The sequence below is a fragment of the Lissotriton vulgaris genome, unplaced genomic scaffold, assembly GCF_964263255.1.
Source record: "Lissotriton vulgaris unplaced genomic scaffold, aLisVul1.2 SCAFFOLD_1022, whole genome shotgun sequence".
NCBI classification, from domain to species: Eukaryota; Metazoa; Chordata; class Amphibia; order Caudata; family Salamandridae; genus Lissotriton; species Lissotriton vulgaris.
Window position 1 is genome coordinate 741,968 of NW_028254578.1, and position 27,912 is coordinate 769,879.

The following is a 27,912-nucleotide window of genomic DNA, read 5'->3' on the forward strand; positions in this document are numbered from 1 at the left end:
TGTAATGTATGTGAAATACTTGTAATGTATGTGAAATACTTGTATACTTGTAATGTGCGTGTGATACTTGTAATGTACATGTAATACTTGTATACTTGTAATGTATGTGAAATACTTGTATACTTGTAATGTGCGTGTGATACTTATAATGTACGTGTGATATTAGTAATGTACTTGTGATACTTACATGACATATTCTACAGCATGTCAGGTTCAAGGCAAAAGTGAAATCTAATGTATATCAATTTACTGTGGATTTGGGCCAATGGAAAAGTGTCAATGTTTACTGGTAATGTCAACAAATATATTATACTATATATACATATATATATATATATATATATATATATATATATATATACAAATATAAAAAGAAGAGCGTATTTTCAGTGTATTCTATATTTGCAATACATTATACATACATGGTTGAAATGTACTTTATTAACAGATTAATTTCTTAGCTAATTATATAAATTTAAATCAAGGTGCGATTGTTTCCATTACAAGATTATCAGGAACTGCCAATGGGCCCATTTTGTAATTCTTTAAAAGAATTCTGAACAAAGAAATGTTTTTTACCTGCACTGCAAGAGGCAGGAAAATACTGATTTAAACGCAATTATTCCCTAGTAAGACAGCAGATTAAAAAAAATACGTCTTATGAGCCAGTTAGTTCAAAGACCACCTAGGGTAGTACAAAATTACGTGTAACGCTTGCAAAATTATAGTTCACTCTGTTGAAGGAGAAGTCATATGTCAGAAGATCGGTCGCCGAATGAATTAAGGGACAACAACTATGCTGTACGTCAGTGCATAACATAAGATCAATGAATGTCAGCAGAAAACGGGATGTTGCCAGCATAGTTAAAGGATCTGTGCCCTTAAGGAGCTGCACTCTCCGTTACACCAACTCCATCTTTCCTCTCCACGTGGAGTCTCATATGTCGTGAAAGAGATTGTTTTGCAGTGAAACTCTTCTCACACTCAGTACAATTAAAAGGCCTCTCTCCTGTGTGTGTTATCTGGTGTTGTATTAGAGTTGTGCTCAGAGTGAAACTCTTTTCACAGACAGTGCACTTGAAGGGTCTTACACCTCTGTGTATTCGTAGGTGTTTTATGAGGGATGGTTTCACAGTAAAACTCTCATCACACTCGGTGCAGTTAAAAGGTCTCACTCCTGTGTGAATTCTTTGGTGTTGTAAAAGAGCTGTCTTATCAATAAAACATTTCTCACAGTTTGTGCAGTGAAAGGGCCTAATCCCTTTGTGAATTTTTAGATGCCGTAATAGAGCAGATTTATCAGTGAAACATTTTGCACACTCGGTGCAGGTAAAGGGCCGCACTCCTGTGTGTATTCTTTGGTGTTGTGTAAGAGCTGTTCTCAGCCTAAAACTCTTTACACACTCCGTGCACTTGAAGGGCCTCACTCCAGTGTGTATCTGTTGGTGTCTTAGAAGATATCCCTTATCAGTAAACCTTTTCCCACATTCTGTGCAGGGAAATGGCCTCACTCCGGTGTGTATCTGTTGGTGTCTTAGAAGATATCCCTTTTCAGTAAACCTTTTCCCACATTCTGTGCAGGGAAATGGCCTCACTCCGGTGTGTGTTCTCTGATGATTTAGGAGATTTACTTTTTTAGTATAGCTTTTCCCACAGTCAGTGCACTGAAACGGCCTCTCTCCTGTGTGTATTCTTCTGTGAATTACGAGATTAGACTTTAGAGTAAAGCGTTTTTCACAGTCTGTGCAGGGAAAGGGTCTCAGCCCTTTGTCAGGTCTCTGATGTGCCGCAAAAAATATCTTAGTCCTATATGCCTTCTCCCACTCACTGCTGGTCAAGCGTCTTTCTGTTGTCTGGTGATCGTATTGTTGATTTAGGATGAAATTGTCAGTAAACGTCTTACACTCCGTGGATGTACTGGTCTCTCCCCTGTTCACACTTCTTTCTTCTGACTGGAGGGCTGCTGAATAAAAAGAAATGTAAAAAAACAGGGAAATAGTTTACATAAACGAGCACCAATGTGCGATATTACATCTCAGTGGTTGGCAGTACTGCTACAGGAATGTTTTGCATGTTACAATGAGACAGTACCAAGGATTCCTATGATACACAAATGTTGGACACTCAGGTAATGTCAGACAGATAACAGACTCTTGTCGCTCATGAGACATACTTATGTCAGTCATGTGACAGACCCACATCAGTCAAATGAAGGATGCATGTTGGACAGCCATGTGCTATGCCATGTTATGTTATGTAGATTTGTAGAGGGCACTGTCCTGGCCCTGAGCAGGTTCGAGTCTAGCCAAACATATGGACTCGTGGGACTACTAAAAAAGTCAGGTCTTCATCTTATTGTTGCATTCAAGAAGTGAGGGGGAGCTCTTATGTGTAGTGACAGGTGCTTCTACACTTTATGAGTGAAGTAGGAGAAGGTGTGACTGCAAGATATAAGGTTTGTGAAAGCAGATGCAATTGTTGAGGCATGCTGGGCCAGTGCGATGTAGTGCTTTGAAAGTGTGGGTGAGGAGTTTGAATTGTGCTCGTTTGTGTATGGGGAACCAGAGGGGGTCCTTCAGGTGAGTAATGATTTGAGTTCGGCATGGGAGGTTGAAAGTGACTGGCCGTAGAGTTCTGAATGGTCTGCAGGCCTCTGTGAGTTTTGTGTTGATCCTGGCATAGAGGATGTTCTCGTAGTTCAGCTTGCTTGTGACCAGGGTGTGCATGACGGTTTTGCTGGTGCTGAGTGAGAGCCGTTCAAAAATCATCTTCAGCATCCTCAGGGTATGAAAGCATGAGGTTGTGACGGCATTGACCTGAGCTGTCATGTCGAGTTTGCTATCGATGACAAGCCAGAGGTTCTTGATGTGGATGGTGGGGGTCAGTCCAAAAACTATTGCCCACCACGTAAAGCCCCATGGTGAAGTGCTCTTCCCAAAGATCATGATTTTTCAGTCTTGTCAGCTTTAGACAACTGGACTCATCCAGTGGGTGATTTCAGTCATTCTGGTCTGTGAGGGAGGGCTTGAGCTGTGTGTCATTGGCATAGGAGAGGATGTTGGGAGAGTGGATGATGCTGCCTAAGAGATCCTTTCTGTGTTGCAGAGGGTCAGGCTCAGGGAGGATCCTCGCAGAACTTTGCAGAAGAGGTCGCCGGCATCAGAGGTGTGTGGTGTTAGGCTAATTGCCTGGGTCCATCCAATCAGGAAAGAGCAGATCCATCAGATTGTGTGTCCTTAGATTTCAATGTTGTGCAGGCTTTGGATGAGGATTGGGTAGGAGACTGTGCCAAATGCTGCAGAGTGTTTGGTCTTCTAGTTCCTTTGGTGGACTTGTCTGTAGGTGGATTTGGACGGTGCTCCTGTCTGCATTGTCCTGGCTCGTTCTTCGTTTGCTCTCCAGTTGTTTGCAGTGGCGATTCATCTGTCTGAGTGTTCGTGTACCAAGTGTCCTGGGGTCTGGATCTTGCTGTGCTGCTGTGTTTGGGGTGAAGGGGGAGGAGTCAGTGCAGGAGGTGACAGATGTACAACATTGGGCAGTGGTATGACACACATGTTGGACAGTAATATGATAACTGTGGCAGACATGTGATAGACGAATGTCAAGGCATCATGTGACAATCACATGAGGGACAGTTATATGATACTCCCAAGTGAGACAGACATGTGACAGATCCATGACAGTCATGTGAGAGACCCATGTCAGATTTGCAACAGAATGATGAAACAGGCCCATGCCAGTTCTGAGTCAGACCCATGTTGGGCATGTGACAGACCCAAGTCTGCACTTTTAAAAGTAGACAGAGATCCCCTTGCAGGTAGGTGCAGTGAGTGACTGCACCGGCCAACAAGGGGACCCCTAGGAGTCCATGGCGCCCATTCCCCCCTCCAGAGGCTTGCTCTCAGGAGGCGCACTGTCAGCACAACTCCTGACAGCTTCTTTGCCTGTGCGCCCGCGTCCCATGCAAATGAGAGAACTCACTGTGGTGATAGCATTGATACTATATTGGTGCAAGCACTATCTGTATTACAAAAAGGGCATCACAAGCGTCTGTGGCCCCTTCAGTAATACCAAAGTGCCCCAGGGCACGTAAAGTGGGCAACCATGTTCATTGTGCCCCTGGGGCACTTTCCATAATACGACCCCGTAAGTGTAGATGACCAGGTGCTCGGTTGATGCACGTCTCCCCTAATACCAGAGGTGAGGATAGGCAGACACTTACTGGAGGCATGTGTCACTGTAATCCCAGCTGGAGCTGTCAGCCTTCACGTGATTCTATGTGGGAAAGCATCATTTCTTACCTGGAGCACAACTGACATTTTGTGTTTCCTCTGGCCGCGGATAGGTAGTGGGATGGCTCTCCTCCTCCTCCTCCTCCTCCTCCTCTTTAATGACGACCGAAATTATATTTGTTTTCGTCCCATAGCCTAAAATGAATTCAAACCAAAAAATAATTACAACATTTACATTTCAATGTGCTGTCTGCATGAGTGTGAAATCTGCTGACTGACTGCATAAAGCCCCAATACTCTGCACAACTGGAACATAGAACTCTAACTTGATGAGTGAAGAATGAAGGTAAAAGGAACTCTTTACACAACTCCCATAAGTGTATCCGTGCAGGTGCCGTATTATGAAAAGTGCCCTGGGGGCTCAACGGGCATGCACGCCGGCTTTGCACGCTCCTGTGGCACGTTGGCATCACAGGAATGGCTGCAGAAGTTTGTGCGGTCCTTTCTGTAATACAGATAGCGCTGACGCACACATAGCGCCAGTGCAATCACCAGAGGACATTCCCTCATTTGCATGGGGGCGTGGCTTCTTGCAAATGAGGGAATCTCTTTGGCTCTGAGCACGCATATGAATATAGACATTGGCGCGGAGGCAAAGAAGGTGTCAGGAGGCGCTATGACAGTACGCCACCTAAAAGGTGGTGCACTGTCAGTGCACCCCCAGATAGTAGCCCTCTGGAGGGTGGAAAAGGGGGTTTTATGGACCCCAGAGACATCCCCTTGCAGGCAGATGCAGTCACTCACTGCACCCACCTGCAAGTGTAGGCGGGTTGCTGCCTGTCCAGTGAAACACAGGGCGGCTGCTTCAAAGCTGCACTGTATTTCACTTGAATGCGCAGCCCCCAGGGCAGAGTTTGCAGCTGCCCCGGAGGGCAGCGCATTGAACATAAGAAAGCACACTTTCCCGGGTTGCACCTGGCACACCTTTTAAAAACTGCGCCCGGCACTAACAAGGAAAATGCACCACATTTAAAAAAGCGTCCCCAGGTCTTCATGGGCATCTAGGCTATGAAGCAGATGTTGTGATGCATCCAGTGTTCAATCAGATTGACGTTATTGTTTATTGCAGCCTGATCTTGGTTTGTATCTTTAGTTTATGTGATTTGTTGTATGGGTGTCAGCTGAGGAGTTAGATTGGAGGGATTGGATATGTTTTTCCGATGCAGATTCACCCACTCGTCTTTAAACCAGCGGCCGTCACATCCCTCACCCTCTCTAGTAAGACAGAGGTACCCAGATTGTAAAAAGTCCCAGAAACACAAACACGTCAGTCGCTGGGGTGAAAATTATACTCTTTCTGGGGTGGGTTTGAGCACAAGTTTGAATCATAGTTGGAGGCCTGACAAACACCGGTCTCATCTGAATTACGCCCCTACCAAGCAGTAACAGCAGCCGACAGGGTGGAAAGCAAAACACTTAAAATTTGTTTAAATAATTGAATGGAAGACAGCTCGTCACACCCCTTTCTACCTGATAATCTGTATATATTGCACCGGTAGAGTTCAAAGCAGGGGAGCCAAAACCAACTGACACCGAAGTACATCAAACTGATTAAATGTGTTTGCAAGAAATTTCAAACTATTATTAATGTAATCTGTTTTGTGAAAATAAAGACATGTACTATCCATGTCTCATAACTCAAGTGACCTCTGAGTTCCATTATCTTGCAAAACCACTTGCCCTTCAGCCTCATTCATGTTTCACAAGGGAATTCCTTGGTGACTTGTAATATGTTTATAATTACAGCAGAGGATACTTCATCTTGTTTTTAGGTCTCGCCTAGGCCGCGCTTTCGCTGTCTCTTCGAGACAGGCAGTATCTAGGGTAAGGGATCTTTTTCACTGGTTCCTATTGCTGTCCTTTAGAAATGCTGTCTTTTCATTGGTGAATTCACTTAATAGTCCCTGCTTTTAGAATGTTGTATCCTCCCATGAGGACTGGCACTCTTTCACATGTTCTTACTGTTCAGGTTATTTATACTTCGACAGAACTATTTTTTTGATTGGGCTGTGTCTTTGCTCCTTAAGTGTTCTGTTTACTTGTGCAATTAAACTTCCTTTTGCCTAATTTTCTTGCAGTGGGGTCCCAGTGCCTCCCCCTGACTCCTCCCACAGCACTACTCCAGACCCCGGCACCCCTCTGACGCCGTTGATGTTTTCCTCACAACACTGCTTTTATGATATTTAAAAAATGTTGCTTTTATTTATATGCAAACAAAACAGGTGATGGACCGAATGTGGATCAATGTCACACATTCACCCCAGTCCAAAGATCTGGGCCCAAATCCATCGTTTTTTTGCACTCCACACCACCCTGGGTTAGACAATGGCGATATGCAAATCAGCTCTGACCCTGTGCCCCATGGGAACAGTCCAGTCCGAACTACAAAAGCCATGTCCTCCCCAGAACGGAATCAAGCATCCGAGGACCGGACCGGTTTCGAGGTAACACCTCTCATCAGCCCGGCTAGCTTGACTCCAGTGGTGTGGAGTGCCTGGGACCCACGTCTGAGCATCCCCAGCGCACTTATAGCGGTATTTGCAAACAAAACAGGTGATGGACCGAATGTGGATCAATGTCACACATTCACCCCAGTCCAAAGATCTGGGCCCAAATCCATCGTTTTTTTGCACTCCACACCACCCTGGGTTAGACAATGGCGACATGCAAATCAGCTCTGACCCTGTGCCCCATGGGAAGAGTCCAGTCCGAACTACAAAAGCCATGTCCTCCCCAGAACGGAATCAAGCATCCGAGGACCGGACCGGTTTCGAGGTAACACCACTCATCAGCCCGGCTAGCTTGACTCCAGTGGTGTGGAGTGCCTGGGACCCACGTCTGAGCATCCCCAGCGCACTTACGGCGGTATTTGCAAACAAAACAGGTGATGGACCGAATGTGGATCAATGTCACACATTCACCCCAGTCCAAAGATCTGGGCCCAAATCCATTGTTTTTTTGCACTCCACACCACCCTGGGTTAGACAATGGCGATATGCAAATCAGCTCTGACCCTGTGCCCCATGGGACCAGTCCAGTCCGAACCACAAAAGCCATGTCCTCCCCAGAACGGAATCAAGCACCCGAGGACCGGACCGGTTTCGAGGTAACACCTCTCATCGGTACAGAGCAGGAATATCGTCGTAAAAATATCGACTAACATAAATATCGCTGCAAAAATATCTACAGGAAGAAATATCGATGACAAAAATATCGTCTGACCAGAATATCGACAGACAGGTAAGTAATATCGTTAACATTAATATAGTTGTAATAAATATCGTTTACAAAAACATAGTTTACAATAATATCGTTTTTTAAATAATTATAAGTAATGTAGTGTTTTTAATGATTATTTTTAGTCAAAGTAGTATTTTTAGTAGTATATTATTATTTAATAATGTATTTTCAGTTGAATTTAGTATTAATAGTTCCGTAGCGGGTTGTGGGTTTATAGGGGAGTAGGGTGGGAAGTAATTTAAATATAATGAAATAATACATTAATTAATGTTTTAAATGAATATAAATAGTGTAATAAATAATAGTTAATTAATTTCAATTAGTTAATTGAATAATAATTATGTAATTAATTATGTTATTTTTTTAATTATTTTTAGGTGTGTGTACAGGATTTTTTTAGTGAAAATGTTTTTGGGTAAAGGGGTATTTTTAGGGTTCAGGGTCAGTTTTCAGTTTTTGGGTAAAGGGGTATTTTTAGGGTTCAGGGTCAGTTTTCAGTTTTTGGGTAAAGGGGTATTTTTAGGGTTCAGGGTCAGTTTTCAGTTTTTGGGTAAAGGGGTATTTTTAGGGTTCAGGGTCAGTTTTCGGGTAAAGGGGTATTTTTTGGGTTCAGGGTCAGTTTTCAGTTTTTGGGTAAAGGGGTATTTTTTTTTAGGGTTCAGGGTCAGTTTTCAGTTTTTGGGTAAAGGGGTATTTTTAGGATTCAGGGTCAGTTTTTAGTTTTTGGGTAAAGGGGTATTTTTAGGGTTCAGGGTCAGTTTTTAGTTTTTGGGTAAAGGGGTATTTTTTGGGTTCAGGGTCAGTTTTCAGTTTTTGGGTAAAAGGGTATTTTTAGGGTTCAGGGTCAGTTTTCAGTTTTTGGGTAAAGGGGTATTTTTAGGGTTCAGGGTCAGTTTTGGGTTTTTGGGTAAAGGGGTATTTTAATTATATATATGTATTATTGTTGTTATATAAAGTAATGTGTAAAATTAATTTATATGTCCACATTTATTAAGTTTATAATTAAAAAGTGTAGTAAATTTTTTTGAAATAGTTAAAAAATAAAAGTAATGTAATGTATTTTTGTTAATAGTACTTATATTTATTTGTTATTTAATGTAATTTTAATTATTTTAAAAAGTCGATATTTTTTACATCTATATTAATTACAACGATATTTTGGAGTCGATATTTATGTACTTACCTGTTTAAGTATAGGGTGTCGATATTTTTGTAAACGATATTTTTGCAACGATATTTATGTCAGCTATATTTTTTTTATCGATATTTTAATACCCTACCCTCTCATCAGCCCGGCTAGCTTGACTCCAGTGGTGTGGAGTGCCTGGGACCCACGTCTGAGCATCCCCAGCGCACTTATGGCGGTATTTGCAAACAAAACAGGTGATGGACCGAATGTGGATCAATGTCACACATTCACCCCAGTCCAAAGATCTGGGCCCAAATCCTTCGTTTTTTTGCACTCCACACCACCCTGGGTTAGACAATGGCGATATGCAAATCAGCTCTGACCCTGTGCCCCATGGGAACAGTCCAGTCCGAACTACAAAAGCCATGTCCTCCCCAGAACGGAATCAAGCATCCGAGGACCGGACCGGTTTCGAGGTAACACCTCCCATCAGCCCGGCTAGCTAGACTCCAGTGGTGTGGAGTGCCTGGGACCCACGTCTGAGCATCCCCAGCGCACTTATGGCGGTATTTGCAAACAAAACAGGTGATGGACCGAATGTGGATCAATGTCACACATTCACCCCAGTCCAAAGATCTGGGCCCAAATCCATCATTTTTTTGCACTCCACACCACCCTAGGTTAGACAATGGCGATATGCAAATCAGCTCTGACCCTGTGCCCCATGGGAACAGTCCAGTCCGAACTACAAAAGCCATGTCCTCCCCAGAACTGAATCAAGCATCCGAGGACCGGACCGGTTTTGAGGTAACACCTCTCATCAGCCCGGCTAGCTTGACTCCAGTGGTGTGGAGTGCCTGGCACCCACGTCTGAGCATCCCCAGCGCACTTATGGCGGTATTTGCAAACAAAACAGGTGATGGACCGAATGTGGATCAATGTCACGCATTCACCCCAGTCCAAAGATCTGGGCCCAAATCCATCGTTTTTTTGCACTCCACACCACCCTGGGTTAGACAATGGCGATATGCAAATCAGCTCTGACCCTGTGCCCCATGGGAACAGTCCAGTCCGAACTACAAAAGCCATGTCCTCCCCAGAACGGAATCAAGCATCCGAGGACCGGACCGGTTTCGAGGTAACACCTCTCATCAGCCCGGCTAGCTTGACTCCAGTGGTGTGGAGTGCCTGGGACCCACGTCTGAGCATCCCCAGTGCACTTATGGCGGTATTTGCAAACAAAACAGGTGATGGACCGAATGTGGATCAATGTCACACATTCAACCCAGTCCAAAGATCTGGGCCCAAATCCATCGTTTTTTGCACTCCACACCACCCTGGGTTAGACAATGGCGATATGCAAATCAGCTCTGACGCTGTGCCCCATGGGAACAGTCCAGTCCGAACTACAAAAGCCATGTCCTCCCCAGAACGGAATCAAGCATCTGAGGACCGGACCGGTTTCGAGGTAACACCTCTCATCAGCCCGGCTAGCTTGACTCCAGTGGTGTGGAGTGCCTGGGACCCACGTCTGAGCATCCCCAGCGCACTTTTGGCGGTATTTGCAAACAAAACAGGTGATGGACCGAATGTGGATCAATGTCACACATTGACCCCAGTCCAAAGATCTGGGCCCAAATCCATCGTTTTTTTGAACTCCACACCACCCTGGGTTAGACAATGGCGATATGCAAATCAGCTCTGACCCTGTGCCCCATGGGAACAGTCCAGTCCGAACTACAAAAGCCATGTCCTCCCCAGAACGGAATCAAGCATCCGAGGACCGGACCGGTTTCGAGGTAACACCTCTCATCAGCCCGGCTAGCTTGACTCCAGTGGTGTGGAGTGCCTGGGATCCACGTCTGAGCATCCCCAGCGCACTTATGGCGGTATTTGCAAACAAAACAGGTGATGGACCGAATGTGGATCAATGTCACACATTCACCCCAGTCCAAAGATCTGGGCCCAAATCCATCGTTTTTTTGCAATCCACACCACTGGAGTCAAGCTAGCCGGGCTGATGAGAGGTGTTACCTCGAAACCGGTCCGGTCCTCGGATGCTTGATTCCGTTCTGGGAAGGACATGGCTTTTGTAGTTCGGACTGGACTGTTCCCATGGGGCACAGGGTCAGAGCTGATTTGCATATCGCCATTGTCTAACCCAGGGTGGTGTGGAGTGCAAAAAAACGATGGATTTAGGCCCAGATCTTTGGACTGGGGTGAATGTGTGACATTGATCCACATTCGGTCCATCACTTGTTTTGCTTTTATTTATATAGCGCACTTGCTCATGGGGGGGAATTAAAGAATCCAGCTGACGGCAGACTTCCTTCGGGATCCTGAGCTTCCCAGTTGGCAGCTTCCACCGCTGCACCATATCCTTTCCTCGGCCAGGTTGCAGCTGAAGTACTATATGCGGTCAATAAGATCCCTCAGGACACCTAGTGACAGTCTGTGGTACTGCACCCTCACAACACTGCCTGTTTTTGCTGATGTGAGGCTTCTTGCTTTGCAAATGTTTTACCCGCATTAAGACAAGCTACATTCTTGCAGGCAACAACCAAAAAATAAGTGTTCTTTGTGAGAGCCAGAAGCACCTGTGTGCCTCTGCTTGTGCATGTCGTATGTTTCAGTAAAGAGAGTTTGGGAAGTTGCCAGAGTCCTTCCTGCTCGGTTATAAAGAAGCTTGCACAGCCAGTGCCCCGGCTGCACCTGTTCTGTTTTAAGGACTTTAGTTCTTCTGCCTGCACTGTAACTAATCTGCGTGCGAGGGAAGCTTGGAAACCACCCGTGCCTATGCTCCTGCCCATGCCAGCCGTGCCTATGCTACTGCCCATGCCACCAGTGCCTATGCTCCTGCCCATGCCACCCTATGAATAGCAGGGGAAACCCATTAAACCAAACGGTACCTGGGTAAAGAAGACTAAATTATATGAAATTGGTACCTTGGTTCTCGGTATATATTCTGAATTGAAATAAGGAATAAAGAAAAAGTATTCCCTATTTAGTATTTATATTACTATGGTCACACTTTATCTATTTTTACCTTTTACAATCACCTGTCTCGTCATGAACCACAACTACGCCTTGGAATATTACTGAATGATTTTTTATTTTATCAAATAAAAAGATTTTTGAATATTTTTTGTTTTCAATTCAAACACATTTGTATATACAAGTAGTATTTACATATATACAATAAAAGCCCTTCATTTCCACACTAGGATGTCACAATGAAAAAATAAACCGGACATTCCTATCGAGATCAAACAGACTAGTGTGAGGAAAACAAATAGGTACAAATTATTTAAACCAAATGTTTTTTCAATCCCTCAACAAATTATTTAAATTAATCAAAAGTGTTTTTTATATATCTGTTGTCTCTTTACAGTCGACGCGTTTCAGCCAATCAATTCTGGCCTCTTCAGGACTAGGGCTATTCAAAATCCATCGGGTTGTAGAGTCATCTGGGGTTGGAAGTCATTTCCGAATTTTATCAGGAGCTCTCCTTTTCACTGAGCTCGATATATGTCCAGTAAATAGAAATAGTTCATGCACTGCCGGTGCTTGGATGAAAAATATATCTCCCTTTTACTTTTTTAGCATTTCACTGACACGCAGAGCGGCTCTTCGTTTTACTCGCTCGCGTTTGTTTATCGAAAGCCGGTCAGGTTAGATGCTCTCTTCCCGGGGTGATTTATATGCGTCTCTTCTTTTCTAGTTGATCGTCGCTCTGTTGGCTATGTTGGAGGCTCCCCGCCTCTATATTCAGGCAACATCACCTGCCCATGCCACCAGTGCCTATGCTGCTGCCCATGCCACCCTTGTCTATGCTGCTGCCCATCACACACATACCTATGCTACTGCCCATGCCACCAGTGAATATGCTACTGCCTGTGCCACCAGTGCCAATGCTACTGCCCATCCCCCACATACCGATGCTCCTGCCCATGCCACCCGTGCCTATGCTCCTGCCCATGCCACCCGTGCCTATGCTACTGCCCGTGCCACCCGTGCCTATGCTACTGCCCGTGCCACCAGTGCCTATGCTACTGCCCATGGCACGTGCCTATGCTACTGCCCATGCCACCCTTGCCTATGCTGCTGCCCATCACACACATACCTATGCTACTGCCCATGCCACCAATGCCTATGCTACTGCCTGTGCTACCAGTGCCTATGCTACTGCCCATCCCCCACATACCTATGCTCCTGCCCATGCCACCCGTGCCTATGCTACTGCCCGTGCCACCCGTGCCTATGCTACTGCCCATGGCACGTGCCTATGCTACTGCCCATGCCACCCTTGCCTATGCTGCTGTCCATCACACACATACCTATGCTACTGCCCGTGCCACCCGTGCCTATGCTACTGCTAATGGCACACATGCCTATGCTACTGCCCATCACACACATGCCTATGCTACTGCCCATCCAGCACATACCTACGCTACTGCCCATGGCACGTATACCTATGCTACTGCCCATCCCACACATACCTATGCTACTTCCCATGCCACCTGTGCCTATGCCTCTGCCCATCCCACACATACCTATGCTCCTGCCCATGCCACCAGTGCCTATGCTACTGCCCATGCCACCAGTGCCTATGCTAGTGCCCATGCCACCAGTGCCTATGCTGCTGCCCATGCTACCCTTGCCTATGCTGCTGCCCATCACACACATACCTATGCTACTGCCCATGCCACCAGTGCCTATGCTACTGCCTGTGCCACCAGTGCCTATGCTACTGCCCATCCCCCACATACCTATGCTCCTGCCCATGCCACCTGTGCCTATGCTCCTGCCCATTCCACCCGTGCCTATGCTACTGCCCGTGCCACCAGTGCCTATGCTACTGCCCATGGCACGTGCCTATGCTACTGCCCATGCCACCCTTGCCTATGCTGCTGTCCATCACACACATACCTATGCTACTGCCCGTGCCACCCGTGCCTATGCTACTGCCCATGGCACACATGCCTATGCTACTGCCCATCACACACATGCCTATGCTACGGCCCATCCCGCACATACCTATGCTACTGCCCATGGCACGTATACCTATGCTACTGCCCATCCCACACATACCTATGCTACTTCCCATGCCACCTGTGCCTATGCCTCTGCCCATCCCACACATACCTATGCTACTGCCCATGCCCCCATGACTATGGTACTACCCATGCCACCCATGCCTATGCCACTGCCACATGCCACCCATGTCTATGCTACTGCCCATGCCACCCATGCCTATGCTACTGCCCATCACACACATGCCTATGCTACTGCCCATCCCTCACATACCTATGCTACTGCCCATGGCACGTATACCTATGCTACTGCCCATCCCACACATACTTATGCTACTTCCCATGCCACCTGTGCCTATGCCTCTGCCCACCCCACACATCCCTATGCTACTGCCCATGCCCCCCATGACTATGCTACTACCCATGCCTATGCTACTGCCACATGCCACCCATGTCTATGCTACTGCCCATCACACACATGCCTATGCTACTGCCCATCCCTCACATACCTATGCTACTGCCCATGGCACGTATACCTATGCTACTGCCCATCCCACACATACTTATGCTACTTCCCATGCCACCTGTGCCTATGCCTCTGCCCACCCCACACATGCCTATGCTACTGCCCATGCCCCCCATGACTATGCTACTACCCATGCCTATGCTACTGCCACATGCCACCCATGTCTATGCTACTGCCCATGCCACCCATGCCTATGCTACTGCCCATCCCACACATACTTATGCTACTTCCCATGCCACCTGTGCCTATGCCTCTGCCCACCCCACACATGCCTATGCTACTGCCCATGCCCCCCATGACTATGCTACTACCCATGCCTATGCTACTGCCACATGCCACCCATGTCTATGCTACTGCCCATGCCACCCATGCCTATGCTACTGCCCATGCCACACATACCTATGCTACTGCCCATGCCACACATGTCCTACGCGTGAGAAACGTGTGCAGTGTTTGATCTGTGTTTGCAATCCTGTTCGCTACACAAAAGCCAAAATGGTGGCCTTCGCCACTACTTGTTTTATTATTGTTGCTGCGTAGCGTTGTTGTTGCTGTTCGGCCATTGTTGTTGCTTGTTATGCTATGCACTGTGCTTGCAGTGCCTGGAGGTCCTGCAGAGAGCCCAGTTGGTTTAGTGGTGGCACATGAGCCCCTTCTGAGATTGTGTCCGAGGGAGGGGAGTGGTTGGGCATGGGGTAAGGGGGGCACTGCTCTCTTGCCGCCGCTTTGTGGTTGGTGTGTTGTCCACCTTCATCCAGTTCCATTAGCCAAGCGTTGGGTTTGTCTAGAATAATGAAGTGATTTTATTTACTTTTCCTGACATATTTTGTCGGACTCCCTGCTGGGATTAATGCATCTGATTTCAAAGGGGGTTCTGGGAAAGCAGAGCGTGCAGCAGGCGTAAAAAACAAAAAACAAATACCCACTACTATAAATGAATGAAAGTTACAGTTCTGTTGAACCCAATTCTATGGCAGTCCACAGCGGCTTCAGATTATGCTTCTCTTTCTTTACTGAAAAAACACCTCAGCCAATCAAACTTTAAATAGCATAGCCCGGAAGGACTGCCCCTCCATAGTATGCACCAATCAGGTCCCCCCAAAGGTATAAATGTCCTGAACACTAATCTTCTTTCTCTTTCTTTGCTGCTGCAGCAGCGAGTTAAATGTATACTGTGTTTTAATGGTCACGATCAATCCGCGTTACAAGTAAATTGCTGTATTGTTGACGATATATATTTACTGGTGGCTTGAGTGGAGCAGGACAGACGCGCTCTGGCCGCTCGGGAAGCAGTCCCCTTTTCAGTGCCACTGGATTTGTGCATGCGCAAACTGCCGTATCAGGTTTTTATTACCTATCGGCTGAGCGCGCATACGCGTCTAAGGACAGGTCAATCCCCGGTCCTCAGTGAACGCCCGACGGGGCGGATAAGCGTTGCAGGGCACTGCCCTAGAAGGAATAAAGGGGTGGCTCCCTCCACACTTAAAGAAAATACTTTTTCCTAGTTAGTTAGTCTCCTAGTTAGTTGGGATACAGAGGCTTGGCAAATATATTGGATATAAAAGAGATAGGCTTTGGGCCTGGAATAACTTATACTCAGGTTAGGGAGGGATTGTAGGGCCTTTTTCACCACTGTGTCACCCCCTCTGGAACCTTCTCCACACCTCCAATAGCATGATGGCGTACTACCCCGAGGCGGTTGACCAGTGGGCAGATTATAATGACTACGTGGAATTTGAGGGGGTGCCCTATGAGCAACAGATGGAGGAGCAGTTGGTGGAAGCCCTGGATACCCACGTCCAGGGGGTCTGTGAACAGGGTGCTGGTCGAAGCTTTACAACCATTTACTAAGCCCCTGGAGAACTATGGAAAGCGCAACTTTAAGGCATCTCTGGGCGAGCCATCATTTCACTCTTCAGCTGAAGTCTTTCCCCTGGTGGCGCCTAATGTCATTAAATACCATGACTATGGCGGGTCCCTCCCTTCTGGAATTTCAGCTCCATTGAACCCAGGGGAGGCGGAGGAGTCTCCTCCTGCTGCCCCGGACATCTCTGACTCTGAGCAGGACAGGACAGAGAAGAGCCTAAAAAGCAAAGAAAAGAAAGTCCAAAACTCACAATGTGAGTAGTGGCCCACCTAATGCTGCCACACTGCAGTTCGACCCCTGAAACATTACCACCCAAGGTCTGCCGAATGGGTACCGGGTGTTGAGGTAGCATACCATGTACAGGAAAACCTCTGACAGGGATCTGAGGGCGAGGTGTGCGCTACATTGAGGTCAGAATACCCTAGACCATCCTTATTGGGCAAAGTGGCGGACACGCTAGAGTTGGATCCTACTATGGCTACGTTTATGAAAAAGTTGCTAAAGATCCAAAAAAGGGCTAGACGGCATGGAGAGGGTGCCAGGATAAACCACTGGATATACCTGGACCTCTCACTAAGATCCTTGATTCAGCCGTTCAGGCTAAAGATTCCAACACCCCAATAGATGCAACAGAGATGCTAGAAAGGGGGCAGAGAGCACTCTGTTTTCTTCGCAATCCAAATTGCGCTTTATCAACTGATAGGAGACTGTCATTCCTAATGCGAATTGACCCACAATTTGCGGACATGGCTACGAAGGAAGCTGGTACCCTGGCGAATGAGCTAAAATTTGGTGACAAATTTGTAAAAGAGTTGGGGAAATATGTGGCGACATTCTCGGCACTAGACAAAGTCCAAAGTAACATCAAGAAGGTTTTTACCAGGGTCGGACGCTTCAGGTGTCGAATGACCGGGCGTGGATTCAATCAGACATCCAGAAGCTTTGATCAAAGAGGACGTGGCGGAGGCCAGCGATCCAGCCTCTACCCCACTCGAAACCGTGGTGGCAGAGGCAGGCAGCACAAGGGAGGGTATTGAGGACAGAATAACAGCAGAGATGCCACCTGTTCAGGTAAACCGGATTCAGTGTGGAGGTCACAGTGGGAGGCCGGATTGCCTTGTTTCTACACAGGTGACGAGCGACCCGTGGGTACTTCAGACAGTACAGGGTTTACAGGTCGAATGTTTTATGCGGCCCCACAACAGACACCAACCTCTAAATTTTTCCAGTGCAGAAATGTCTTTCATAGACAACGAAGTGGCAAACGTGATGAAAAAAGGGGCAATTGTAGAGACAGCCCCTCACAATCACAGTTACATCAGCACCGTATTCTTAGTTCCAAAGACGGAATAGGGGTTCAGATTAGTTTTAAACCTCAAGGAGTTCAACTCTTCAGTAGTGTATCGCTACTTCAAGATGGAGTGCATTATTATTATTATTAATAATTACATTTATTCAGCGCAACAGCTACCCAAAGTTTTCCCAGTGCTAGGAACGCAAAAGATGAAAAAAACAGATAGCTCACTTCAGATGGAGAAACTATAGATTAAAAAGCCAAGTTTTTAAGTCCTTGCGGAACTTCTGATGCTGTGGCTCAATGCGAAGCAAAAAAGGCATAGAATTCCAAAGTACTGGAGCCAGATGGGAAAATGAGCGTCCACCCATTCTGGTTCTTTTAATCCTCGGGATTTGAAAATTGTGCTGATTAGCGGATCGAAGGGAGCGCGTAGGTCGGTATTGATGCACTAAGCCCTGAAGATAGTGAGGCGCTACTCCAGCGTTGATCCTGTGCATATAGCATAGAGTTTTAAACTTAACGCGATTCTCAATTTTCAGCCAGTGAAGATCACGTAATGCGGCTCAGGCAGATGTTCTTGTAGGAAGATTGCAAAGCATTCTGACAGCAGCGTTTTGAACCACCTGTAACCTGTGTAGCACTTCCTTGCCTACTCCCAGGTACAGAACGTTACCGTAGTCCAGTCTAGATGTTATAAGAGCTTGAACTACCGTTCGTTGAGTAGACAAAGGAAGCATCCACAGGATTTTTTTCAGCCATTTCAGGATGACAAAGCAAACCGAGGCTACCTTACCAGCTTGTTGCCTCATGGTTAGTTGGTCATCAACCATAAATCCAAGATTCCGGACAGATTGTACAGGAGTCGGGAGTGGCCCCATCTGAGAAGGCCAATGCTGAGGGCCCCAGAGGGTTTTATTTTTGCCGAAAAGAAGGAGCTCGGTTTTACCACCATTTAGTTTTAGTTTGTTGTTATGCATCCAATCTGCGATGTTTAACAATCCGGATCTCAGCAAAGAGGTGTTGTTGTTCGATTTGGTCGAAAGTGAAAAATAAGCTGGGTGTCATCGGCGTAAGAATACACCGTGAGCCCAGCTTGTTCCGCAATAGCAGCTAAAGGGCATACATTTACTTTGAGATCTGCTCTTAGAAAAAGACTGGATGGTGCGTCTCGATTTAAAAGACGCGTATCTAGCGGTGCCTATTTTCCCTCCACATCAGAGGTTTCTTCAATTCCAATGGTGAACCAAATGGTACTAGTTTTCTGCCATGCCGTTCGGACTTTCATCTGCCCCTTGATGTTTCACCAAAGTCCTCAAACCAGTGGTTCAATTCTTGATGGAGAGAGGGGTGAGACTCATCATTTATTTAGATCACATCCTTATTATGGCACAGAATGGGAATACAGTTCTTTGACATCTAGCACGGACGACTCAACTCTTACAAGATTTGGGGTTCGTCATCAATTCAGACAACTCTATTCTGACTCCAGCACAATCGACTGAGTTTTTGGGGTTCCAGGTGAACTCAATAGTGGCACAGTTATTGCTCCCATTGAAGAAAAGAATAGCGATCAAGAAGGAGTTGAGGAGAGCACTTGCTTCTCAGACTATATCCTTGAGGACGTTAGCCCGGTTAGTAGGCCGGTTAGCCTCATTGATTCAAGCTATCTTACCGGGTCCCGTTCACTACACGGCTCTCCAGAGGTTGATAATTATGTATTTACACAAAGGCCTGGGCGCAGGGGTCTCCAACCTTTTCTGTACTGAGAGCTACTTATGTTCAATAAAACACATTAACAGCTACTAATATTATTAATGCAGTATAATTTCAATTTCTTTATATGTATATTCATTCAACTAAGCAAAATCTTTCTTATTTAATAAGCTGGGCTGCACACAGGTGAGCTACTCAGAGTTAGCTCAAGAGCTAGAGTAGCTTACGAGCTACAGGTTGGAGACCCCTGTATGGTATGCGGACCAGATTCTGCTTTCCGAGGAGGCCAAGACAGAAGTCTCTTGGTGGTTGGAGCACATGGATACATGGAATGGCAAGTCCATATTTGCATCAGTCCCAGAAGTAGTGATAGAATCAGATGCCAGCAGATGGGGCTGCAGAGCCCGCAGCGGCTCAGTGGAGATGAGGGGCAGATGGTCCGCGGAGGAATTGAAACTCCATATAAATTGTCTAGAGCTTTTGGCAGGCTTGTTTGCGGTCAGGAAACTTTCTCCACAAAAGGAGAGTTGCTGTATTCTCCTGCGGATGGACATTTCTCAGCAGTGAGATACATCAATCGTCTAGTTGGCACGAGGTCCTGTCTTTTAGTGGAAATGGCCATAGAATTTTGGCACTACTGCCTCCCTCATCACACCTCGGTGACAGCGGCGTACATTCTGGGCACCTGAAATGTGGTGGCAGATTGGAACTCACGTTTCCTTCGAGACTCCAGTGATTGGAAACTTCATCCCAGGGTATTCCAACAGCTAAATAACAAGTGGGGCCCTTGTTCGATTGATCCGTTTGCCTCCAGACTGAAGACGCAATTGCCTCAGTGTTATAGTTGGCGACCAGATCCTCTGGCGATCAACTCAGATGCATTTCTTCAATCGTGGATGACGGATATGCTGTATGCATTTCCTCCGTTTGTCAGTATCCAGAGAGTATTGGTACAGATCTGTGGGCTGGAAGGTGAGGTGTTGTTGATATCTCCGTGTTGGAGAGCACTAGCTTGGTTCCCGGCAGCGCTGACCTGGTGTTGTACTCCTCCAAAAAGTCTGCTATATATGCAGAGATATTGACGAACCCTCTGGGTCAACCGTATTCATTAGTGGTTCAGGGACAATTGTCCCTCATGGCATGGAAACTTTCAGGAGACGTTGGTAAATGCTGGGAGTTTCGCAGGAAGTAACGCTTTTCCTGTCTCAATCTTGGGCTCCCTCTACGCATAAACAATATGAATTAGCTTGGCGTACGTGGGTTAGTTGGTGTTCTGACCGACAGGGGGATCCCGTGGGTTCCGGAATTCATATGATAGTTAATTTCCTGTTGGAGATGGCGACTAAAGGTTTGGCCTATCAGATAGTTAATAATTTAAGGTCCGCCATCTCAGCCGGTCATCTTCATGTGGACGGTAGGCCGGTGGGGTAGCATCCTTTGGTATGTAAGATAGTGAGAGGCATCAGATTGGTGAATCTTCCAAAACCGCGCTATTCACAACTGTGGGATGTAGACGTAGTTCTGTGTTTTCTCTGGAATTGGCCTGCAAATGATGGTTTGTCGCGTAAGCAACAGTCTGCAAAACTGACACTTTTGTTATGTTTAGTTTTATGCAGAGGAGTGTCTGACGTGCAAGCACTGGACTTAGCAGGTAGGGTTTTCACTCCTTCGGGGGTCTCATTTACAGTCTCAAAAAACAAACTCTAAGTGTGCTTCTTATCCTGCGTTTCCTCTCCATAGTAAACTGTGTGTTGCACAATGTAAAAAATGCTATGAGAATTGTACTCGAGAGTTTAGAAATGACGTTGCAGGACAGTTGTTGATTTCCTTATAGAGACCTTTTCGCCCAGTCACTGCAGCAACCTTAGCCGGGTGGGTCACTAGGTTATTAGGTCTGGCAGGTATTGACACTTTGGCTTTGGGAGCCCATTCGGTGCGAGGAGCTACAGCTTCTAAAGCTTTTGCTGAAAGTTCTCGATTAGAGGACATTATGACTGCGGCAGATTGGTCTTCTGATTCTACTTTTAAGACATTTTATCATTAGCCATTTGTTGATGTGGCATCTACAGTGGGGGAGTAACTTTGAACTAGCATAATCCGAAGCCTCCGTGGACTGCCATTGAATAAAAACAATTCTAGCTGACGCGTCAAGAATCTTCAATTCTATTAAGGACACGGAGGCGAGGATTATCCCACCCTAGAAACATTATTATACAATATGTGATATGGATTGATCATATTGGAAATTGTAATTTCATGCAATGTTATGTATAATGATGTTGGGTTTCTTCCCGCCCGTAATAATGTTTGAAGTACATCCAGTGAGTGGTGTATTACCGCTTGCTCTGATCTCCTGAAAAGAGAATATAAGACGTAATATACCACTCGCTGGATATACTTCAAAAAAATTATTACGGGTGGTAAGAAACCCAACATCATTATACAGAACATTGCATGAAATCACAATTTTCAATATGAACATTTTGATGTTTCGCAAAGAAAGAGGAAGAAGATTAGTGTTCAGGACATTTATACCTTTGGGGGTTACATGATTGGTGCATAGCATGGCGAGGCTGTCCTCCGGGTTATGCTATTTAAAGTTTGATTGGCTGCTGTGTTTTTCAGTAAAGAAAGAGAAGCATAATCCTCGCCTCAGATTTCTTAATAGAATTGAAAATTCTTGACGCGTCAGCTAGAAACATTTTTATCCCTGTGTTTCCTCTGAAAGGCTGATGAAGTTGATTATCTTTGATTTCTTTTCGAAACTTTTTTCTTGCTTTGGGAGTCTGAATGGACTGAGTGAGTCCTTTGTGGTCTTTGGCTGTTTTATACCGGGCCGCTGTTGCTACAATAGCTCTCCTCTGCGCCTTTTTGCTGTGGGGCCGCTGTGGCTACAATATCTCTCCTGTGCGCCTTTTTGCTGCGGGCGGCTGTGGCTTCAATTTCTCTCCTCTGTGCTTTTTTTCTGCGGAGCCGCTGTGGCTACAATATCTCTCATCTGCGCCTTTTTGCTGTGGGCCGCTGTGGCTACAATATCTCTCCTCTGCGCCTTTTTGCTGCGGGCGGCTGTGGCTTCAATTTCTCTCCTCTGTGCTTTTTTTCTGCGGAGCCGCTGTGGCTACAATATCTCTCATCTGCGCCTTTTTGCTGTGGGCCGCTGTGGCTACAATATCTCTCCTCTGCGCCTTTTTGCTGTGGGCCGCTGTGGCTACAATATCTCTTCTCTGTGCCTTTTTACTATGGGCCGCTGTGGCTTCAATATCTCTTATCTGCACCTTTTTGCTGTGGGGCCACTGTGGTTACAATATCTCTGGGCCTTTTTGCTGTGGGCCGCTGTGGCTTCAATATCTCTCCTCTGTGCCTTTTTGCTGTGAGGCGGCTGTGGCTACAATAGCTCTCCTCTGTGCCTTTTTGCTGTGGGGCCGCTGTGGCTACAATATCTCTCCTCTGTGCCTTTTTGCTGTGGGGCGGCTGTGGCTACAATAGCTCTCCTCTGCGCCTTTTTGCTGTGGGCCGCTGTGGCTACAATATCTCTTCTTTGTGCCTTTTTGCTATGGGCCGCTGTGGCTTCAATATCTCTTATCTGCACCTTTTTGCTGTGGGGCCGCTGTAGTTACAATATCTCTGTGCCTTTTTGCTGTGGGCCGCTGTGGCTTCAATATCTCTCCTCTGTGCCTTTTTGCTGTGAGGCGGCTGTGGCTACAATATCTCTCCTCTGTGCCTTTTTGCTGTGGGGCCGCTGTGGCTACAATATCTCTTCTCTGCGCCTTTTTGCTGTGGGCCGCTGTGGCTACAATATCTCTTCTCTGTGCCTTTTTGCTATGGGCCGCTGTGGCTTCAATATCTCTTATCTGCACCTTTTTGCTGTGGGGCCACTGTGGTTACAATATCTCTGGGCCTTTTTGCTGTGGGCCGCTGTGGCTTCAATAGCTCTCCTCTGTGCCTTTTTGCTGTGAGGCGGCTGTGGCTACAATAGCTCTCCTCTGTGCCTTTTTGCTGTGGGGCCGCTGTGGCTACAATATCTCTCCTCTGTGCCTTTTTGCTGTGGGGCGGCTGTGGCTACAATAGCTCTCCTCTGCGCCTTTTTGCTGTGGGCCGCTGTGGCTACAATATCTCTTCTTTGTGCCTTTTTGCTATGGGCCGCTGTGGCTTCAATATCTCTTATCTGCACCTTTTTGCTGTGGGGCCGCTGTAGTTACAATATCTCTGTGCCTTTTTGCTGTGGGCCGCTGTGGCTTCAATATCTCTCCTCTGTGCCTTTTTGCTGTGAGGCGGCTGTGGCTACAATATCTCTCCTCTGTGCCTTTTTGCTGTGGGGCCGCTGTGGCTACAATATCTCTTCTCTGCGCCTTTTTGCTGTGGGCCGCTGTGGCTACAATATCTCTTCTCTGTGCCTTTTTGCTATGGGCCGCTGTGGCTTCAATATCTCTTATCTGCACCTTTTTGCTGTGGGGCCGCTGTGGTTACAATATCTCTGTGCCTTTTTGCTGTGGGCCGCTGTGGCTTCAATATCTCTCCTCTGTGCCTTTTTGCTGTGAGGCAGCTGTGGCTACAATAGCTCTCCTCTGTGCCTTTTTGCTGTGGGGCCGCTGTGGCTACAATATCTCTCCTCTGTGCCTTTTTGCTGTGGGGCGGCTGTGGCTACAATAGATCTCCTCTGTGCCTTTTTGCTGTGGGGCGGCTGTGGCTACAATATCTCTCCTCTGTGCCTTTTTGCTGTGAGGCGGCTGTGGCTACAATAGCTCTCCTCTGTGCCTTTTTGCTATGGGGCCGCTGTGGCTACAATATCTCCCCTCTGTGCCTTTTTGCTGTGGGGCCGCTGTGGCTTCAATATCTCTCCTCTGTGCCTTTTTGCTGTGGGGCGGCTGTGGCTACAATATCTCTCCTCTGTGCCTTTTTGCTGTGGGGCCGCTGTGGTTACAATATCTCTGTGCCTTTTTGCTGTGAGGCAGCTGTGGCTACAATAGCTCTCCTCTGTGCCTTTTTGCTGTGGGGCCGCTGTGGCTACAATATCTCTCCTCTGTGCCTTTTTGCTGTGGGGCGGCTGTGGCTACAATAGCTCTCCTCTGTGCCCTTTTGCTGTGGGGCCGCTGTGGCTACAATATCTCTCCTCTGTGCCTTTTTGCTGTGGGACCGCTGTGGCTACAATAGCTCTCCTCTGTGCCTTTTTGCTGTGGGGCGGCTGTGGCTACAATAGCTCTCCTCTGTGCCTTTTTGCTGTGGGACCACTGTGGCTACAATATCTCTTCTCTGTGCCTTTTTGCTGCGGGGCGGCTGTGGCTACAATAGCTCTCCTCTGTGCCTATTTGCTGTGGGGCGGCTGTGGCTACAATAGCTCTCCTCTGTGCCTTTTTGCTGTGGGACCGCAGTGGCTACAATATCTCTTCTCTGTGCCTTTTTGCTGTGGGGCAGCTGGTGCATTAAACGGCCATGCATGCGCTGTCCCAACCCTGTGCCCCGATCACAAAGGGGGTCTTATAAATAAACTTTATTGGAAACCAAAAACAGTTTCATTAATGTCATGCCCACACCACCAAGATATTATTTTTTTTAAACGGGGCTAACCTTTTATTCTGCAGCACAATATTCTAAATAAGTTTGGTGAAAATTGTTGAATTTTATAAAGGGCCCTAATGATACATGTACGAAATATTAAAATTGGGCACAGTGCCCATGAGCGGTGTGAAATAACGTGCCCACTCTTTGCCTCAGGGTGGTAAAAGAAATCACTTTATATTTTCTGGTGAATAAAAACAGCATGTTCTCTGGAAACACCCTTCCAAATTAGATCACACATGCTCTTGAGTTTCATTCTTTCGTACATAGACTGCACACGGGTGGCAGCCTTATAAGCCCTTGTAAATCCAGTACTTGTATAGCGCACAAATGTAAATGTAAATGTAAATGTACATGTATTTATATAGCGCAAATCACCGACCCGGTATCTAAGCGCTTGCTTAGGGAACCCGTCCTGGTATTCCCCTGTGAGATAACACCGGCAGGGTATCCACAAGGTGAAAGCCAGGCATCCCACCGCGAGGGGCCGTTGTGGAGATTAAGCAAGCTATTGCCCAGAGTCGCAGAGTGTGAACCCGTGAGTCGAGTAGGCACCGGAGCGAGACTTGTCGAGTCCATCGAATTTTGAGCCCAAGACCCTCCGAGGCGGGGAATTGAACCCTGGTCCAGGGCCGATCTCAGCTTTCGGGTCTGCCGCCTCTAACCCCTGAGCCACACTTCTCCACTATCACCCCTCCACTATCACAAATCACCCCCGAAGGGGTATCTCGGCGCTGGGGGCCATTGGGAAGATTAAGCGAGCTATTGCCCAGAGTCACAAGGTGCTGGGCAGACCCCTGCCGCCGGAGCCAGGGATCGAACCGTGATCCCCAGCGTCCAGCATCAGTCGCCCTGGCCGCCGCGCCACACCTCTTCCCTGAATGGGAACTCCACCATTGCACCTCCTGCACCCAGTCTCCAGCCACCATATAAAGAGCCAGTGAACCTGTCAACAGGAGAGGTGAGAACAGATCTTAACTCCAGTCCCCATCACATACCAGAGGGCCACAGGCGTTAAACGCTCAGTGCTGACGAATACCGTGATCTGCAGGTCACAAGTAAGGCCAACTTTTATCCTTTCGAGGGTGGCAAACTGAGTGCCATTCATTTAAGTTTTAGAAACTCATTTTATTAATAGCACTTTGAACCAGTAGAAGTTTTGTACAAAGTGCCACATAAAGATGTTATTATAATAAACAGATTTTTAATCTCAAAAACAAACCTGATCTTTGAAAAAGCTATATTAAAAAACTGAAGCAAAGTGAGTTTGCAATATTTAAGCTACGTTTATAATAGCAAACAATAAAAATTCATTTTGACCAAGGTTTAGTTTCACCATTCACATTTTAAAAGTAGAGGCATGCCCGTTTGTTCCAATGTTTTTCGTATGAACGCAACAAATATAGAGCACATTGAGTTAGATCTATTATTTTAAACTGACAGTGGCCTTCAGGTCCGCCCATTGCTTACCATTGGTTGTCTTTACCCACATTTGCTTGACTCTTATTAGTCAGCTTTTGTGGCTTTCCTTCCTCTTCTGGTGTTTGTTCCTCTCCTGGAGCATGGACCGATTACTTGCATCTCTCCACTGCTCCCTTTTCAGGCTTCTACTTTTTATCTTTTTGGTTGAGCATTCTAGGAGAGCGCATGTGTTTTCCAGCTGTCTCCCTCATGCACTTAGAGTTCCTCATCCTCTTTCTTGCCTTTGTATTTCCCCCCCTCACTCTCCTTCAGTTGCCCCTCTTGCTTCCTTAATTCCCACCCCCCATCTTGCCGTTCTTGCATGCCACCCGCTCTGTTGTATGTGTGCGTCCCTATCATTCCTTTGTCCTTTTACTTCACATCGACACCCACTCTAGCTCATTGCACATGCGCTTCCCAATGGCCACTTACCTTCCATTGTCCTTGTGCTTCCCGATCCCTGCACGCCCACCCTTTGCTGTCTGTTTTGCGCACTGTCTGCTATCCACCTGCTTCTTTATCGGTTTCCAGCAGTAGCTTAAGTAATAAAAGAAAATCCACAAAACAAGGAAAGTGTGCAGTACCACAGCCTGCTACTAGGTGTCCCTGTAAATCCATATAGGGTACTGCACCCTTAATGCAATTATAAAGAGAAAGATTGCAACTGAGCAAACGTTTCTATTTGTTATTATTGGAAATGAGAAGCTAAATAAACAACAATGGTGCATTTTAAAACGCAAGGCAACAAAAATCTCACTTCCAATAAAAACAATTAGAAACTTGTTCTCAGCGGTAAGGTTTCTCTTTATAATTGCAGTAAGGATGCAGTACCTTATGTTATCAATAGAGGTCCCTTTACAACGCCACAGGGACACCTAGTACCAGCCCGTGGTACTTCACCCTTTCCTTGCTTTGTGGAGTTTCTTTTATTCCTTATGCTACTGCTGGGATATTTTTTGACAAAAAAAAATAATGTAACAGACGTTATCACTTGCAACGGCAATAGATCAAACTTTCACGAATGCGAGACCTATTGTATTGCAAATGCTTGCCTATATATGGGGGTCCACAGTAATGTGGTGTGGCCAGAAGGTGGGACTTATGAAACACAGACCTCCTCTGTGAGTCCAGACATGCTGTCCAGTAAAGAACAGTTACAGGGAGAACACCCACCCACCACAGACCGTATTGTGTTCAGTCTGGAAGCACCACAGGAAGGGCGTTTTAAAAGGCTAGGAACTGCGGCTTAGAAGAAATACAACTCAACGCTCTGGCCACATTAGGGCACCCCTGACACCCAAACAGGACCCTCAGAGAACCTGCCCAGATGTCAGCAGGTGGTAAGCTTCCTTGGTGTGTGTCATGTGAGACCACTTGTGTGTTTGTGCTCTGAGACTTCCACCACATGTCACTCACCTGAGGGACAGTCACTGCCATGTTTCCTCTCAGCGTCATTATCCACAGGCCTCAGATCTTCTGTCTCTTTTAAAGAAGACACACAGGAGGCGGCCATAGAGTCTGTTTCAAAGGAGCACAGCATTAATATTATCATAAAAGTTAAAAATAAACCTAATATAAAAAATAAATAAAAACATTTACTAAATAAATTATTTAAACTAACCACATGGCTTCTAAATAAATTTAATAAGTATTATTTAAAACTAAAAATGCCAGTGAAGGTAGGATGTTTTAAATCCAAATATTAAGTCGTTATTTATAAATTAAACTAATATATTTAAATTAGTTATTTAATAAACATTTAGTCTGATGAGTTGTTCTGCTAGAACATTTCTTTTTA

The 27,912-nt window shown here is 46.4% G+C and overlaps 1 protein-coding gene across 1 annotated transcript; it reads right to left on the bottom strand.

Moving 5' to 3' along the window:
- Positions 1 to 427: 427 nt before the first annotated feature.
- LOC147659502 (uncharacterized) lies at positions 428 to 27,627 on the bottom strand. The gene is made up of 3 exons (XM_086951695.1): positions 27,531 to 27,627; positions 4,302 to 4,427; positions 428 to 1,963 (listed from the first exon to the last, which is right to left on the bottom strand). Exons 1-3 carry the CDS (start codon positions 27,625 to 27,627, stop codon positions 882 to 884), a joined length of 1,305 nt encoding a protein of 434 aa, XP_086807821.1. The 3' UTR covers positions 428 to 881.
- Positions 27,628 to 27,912: the final 285 nt, after the last annotated feature.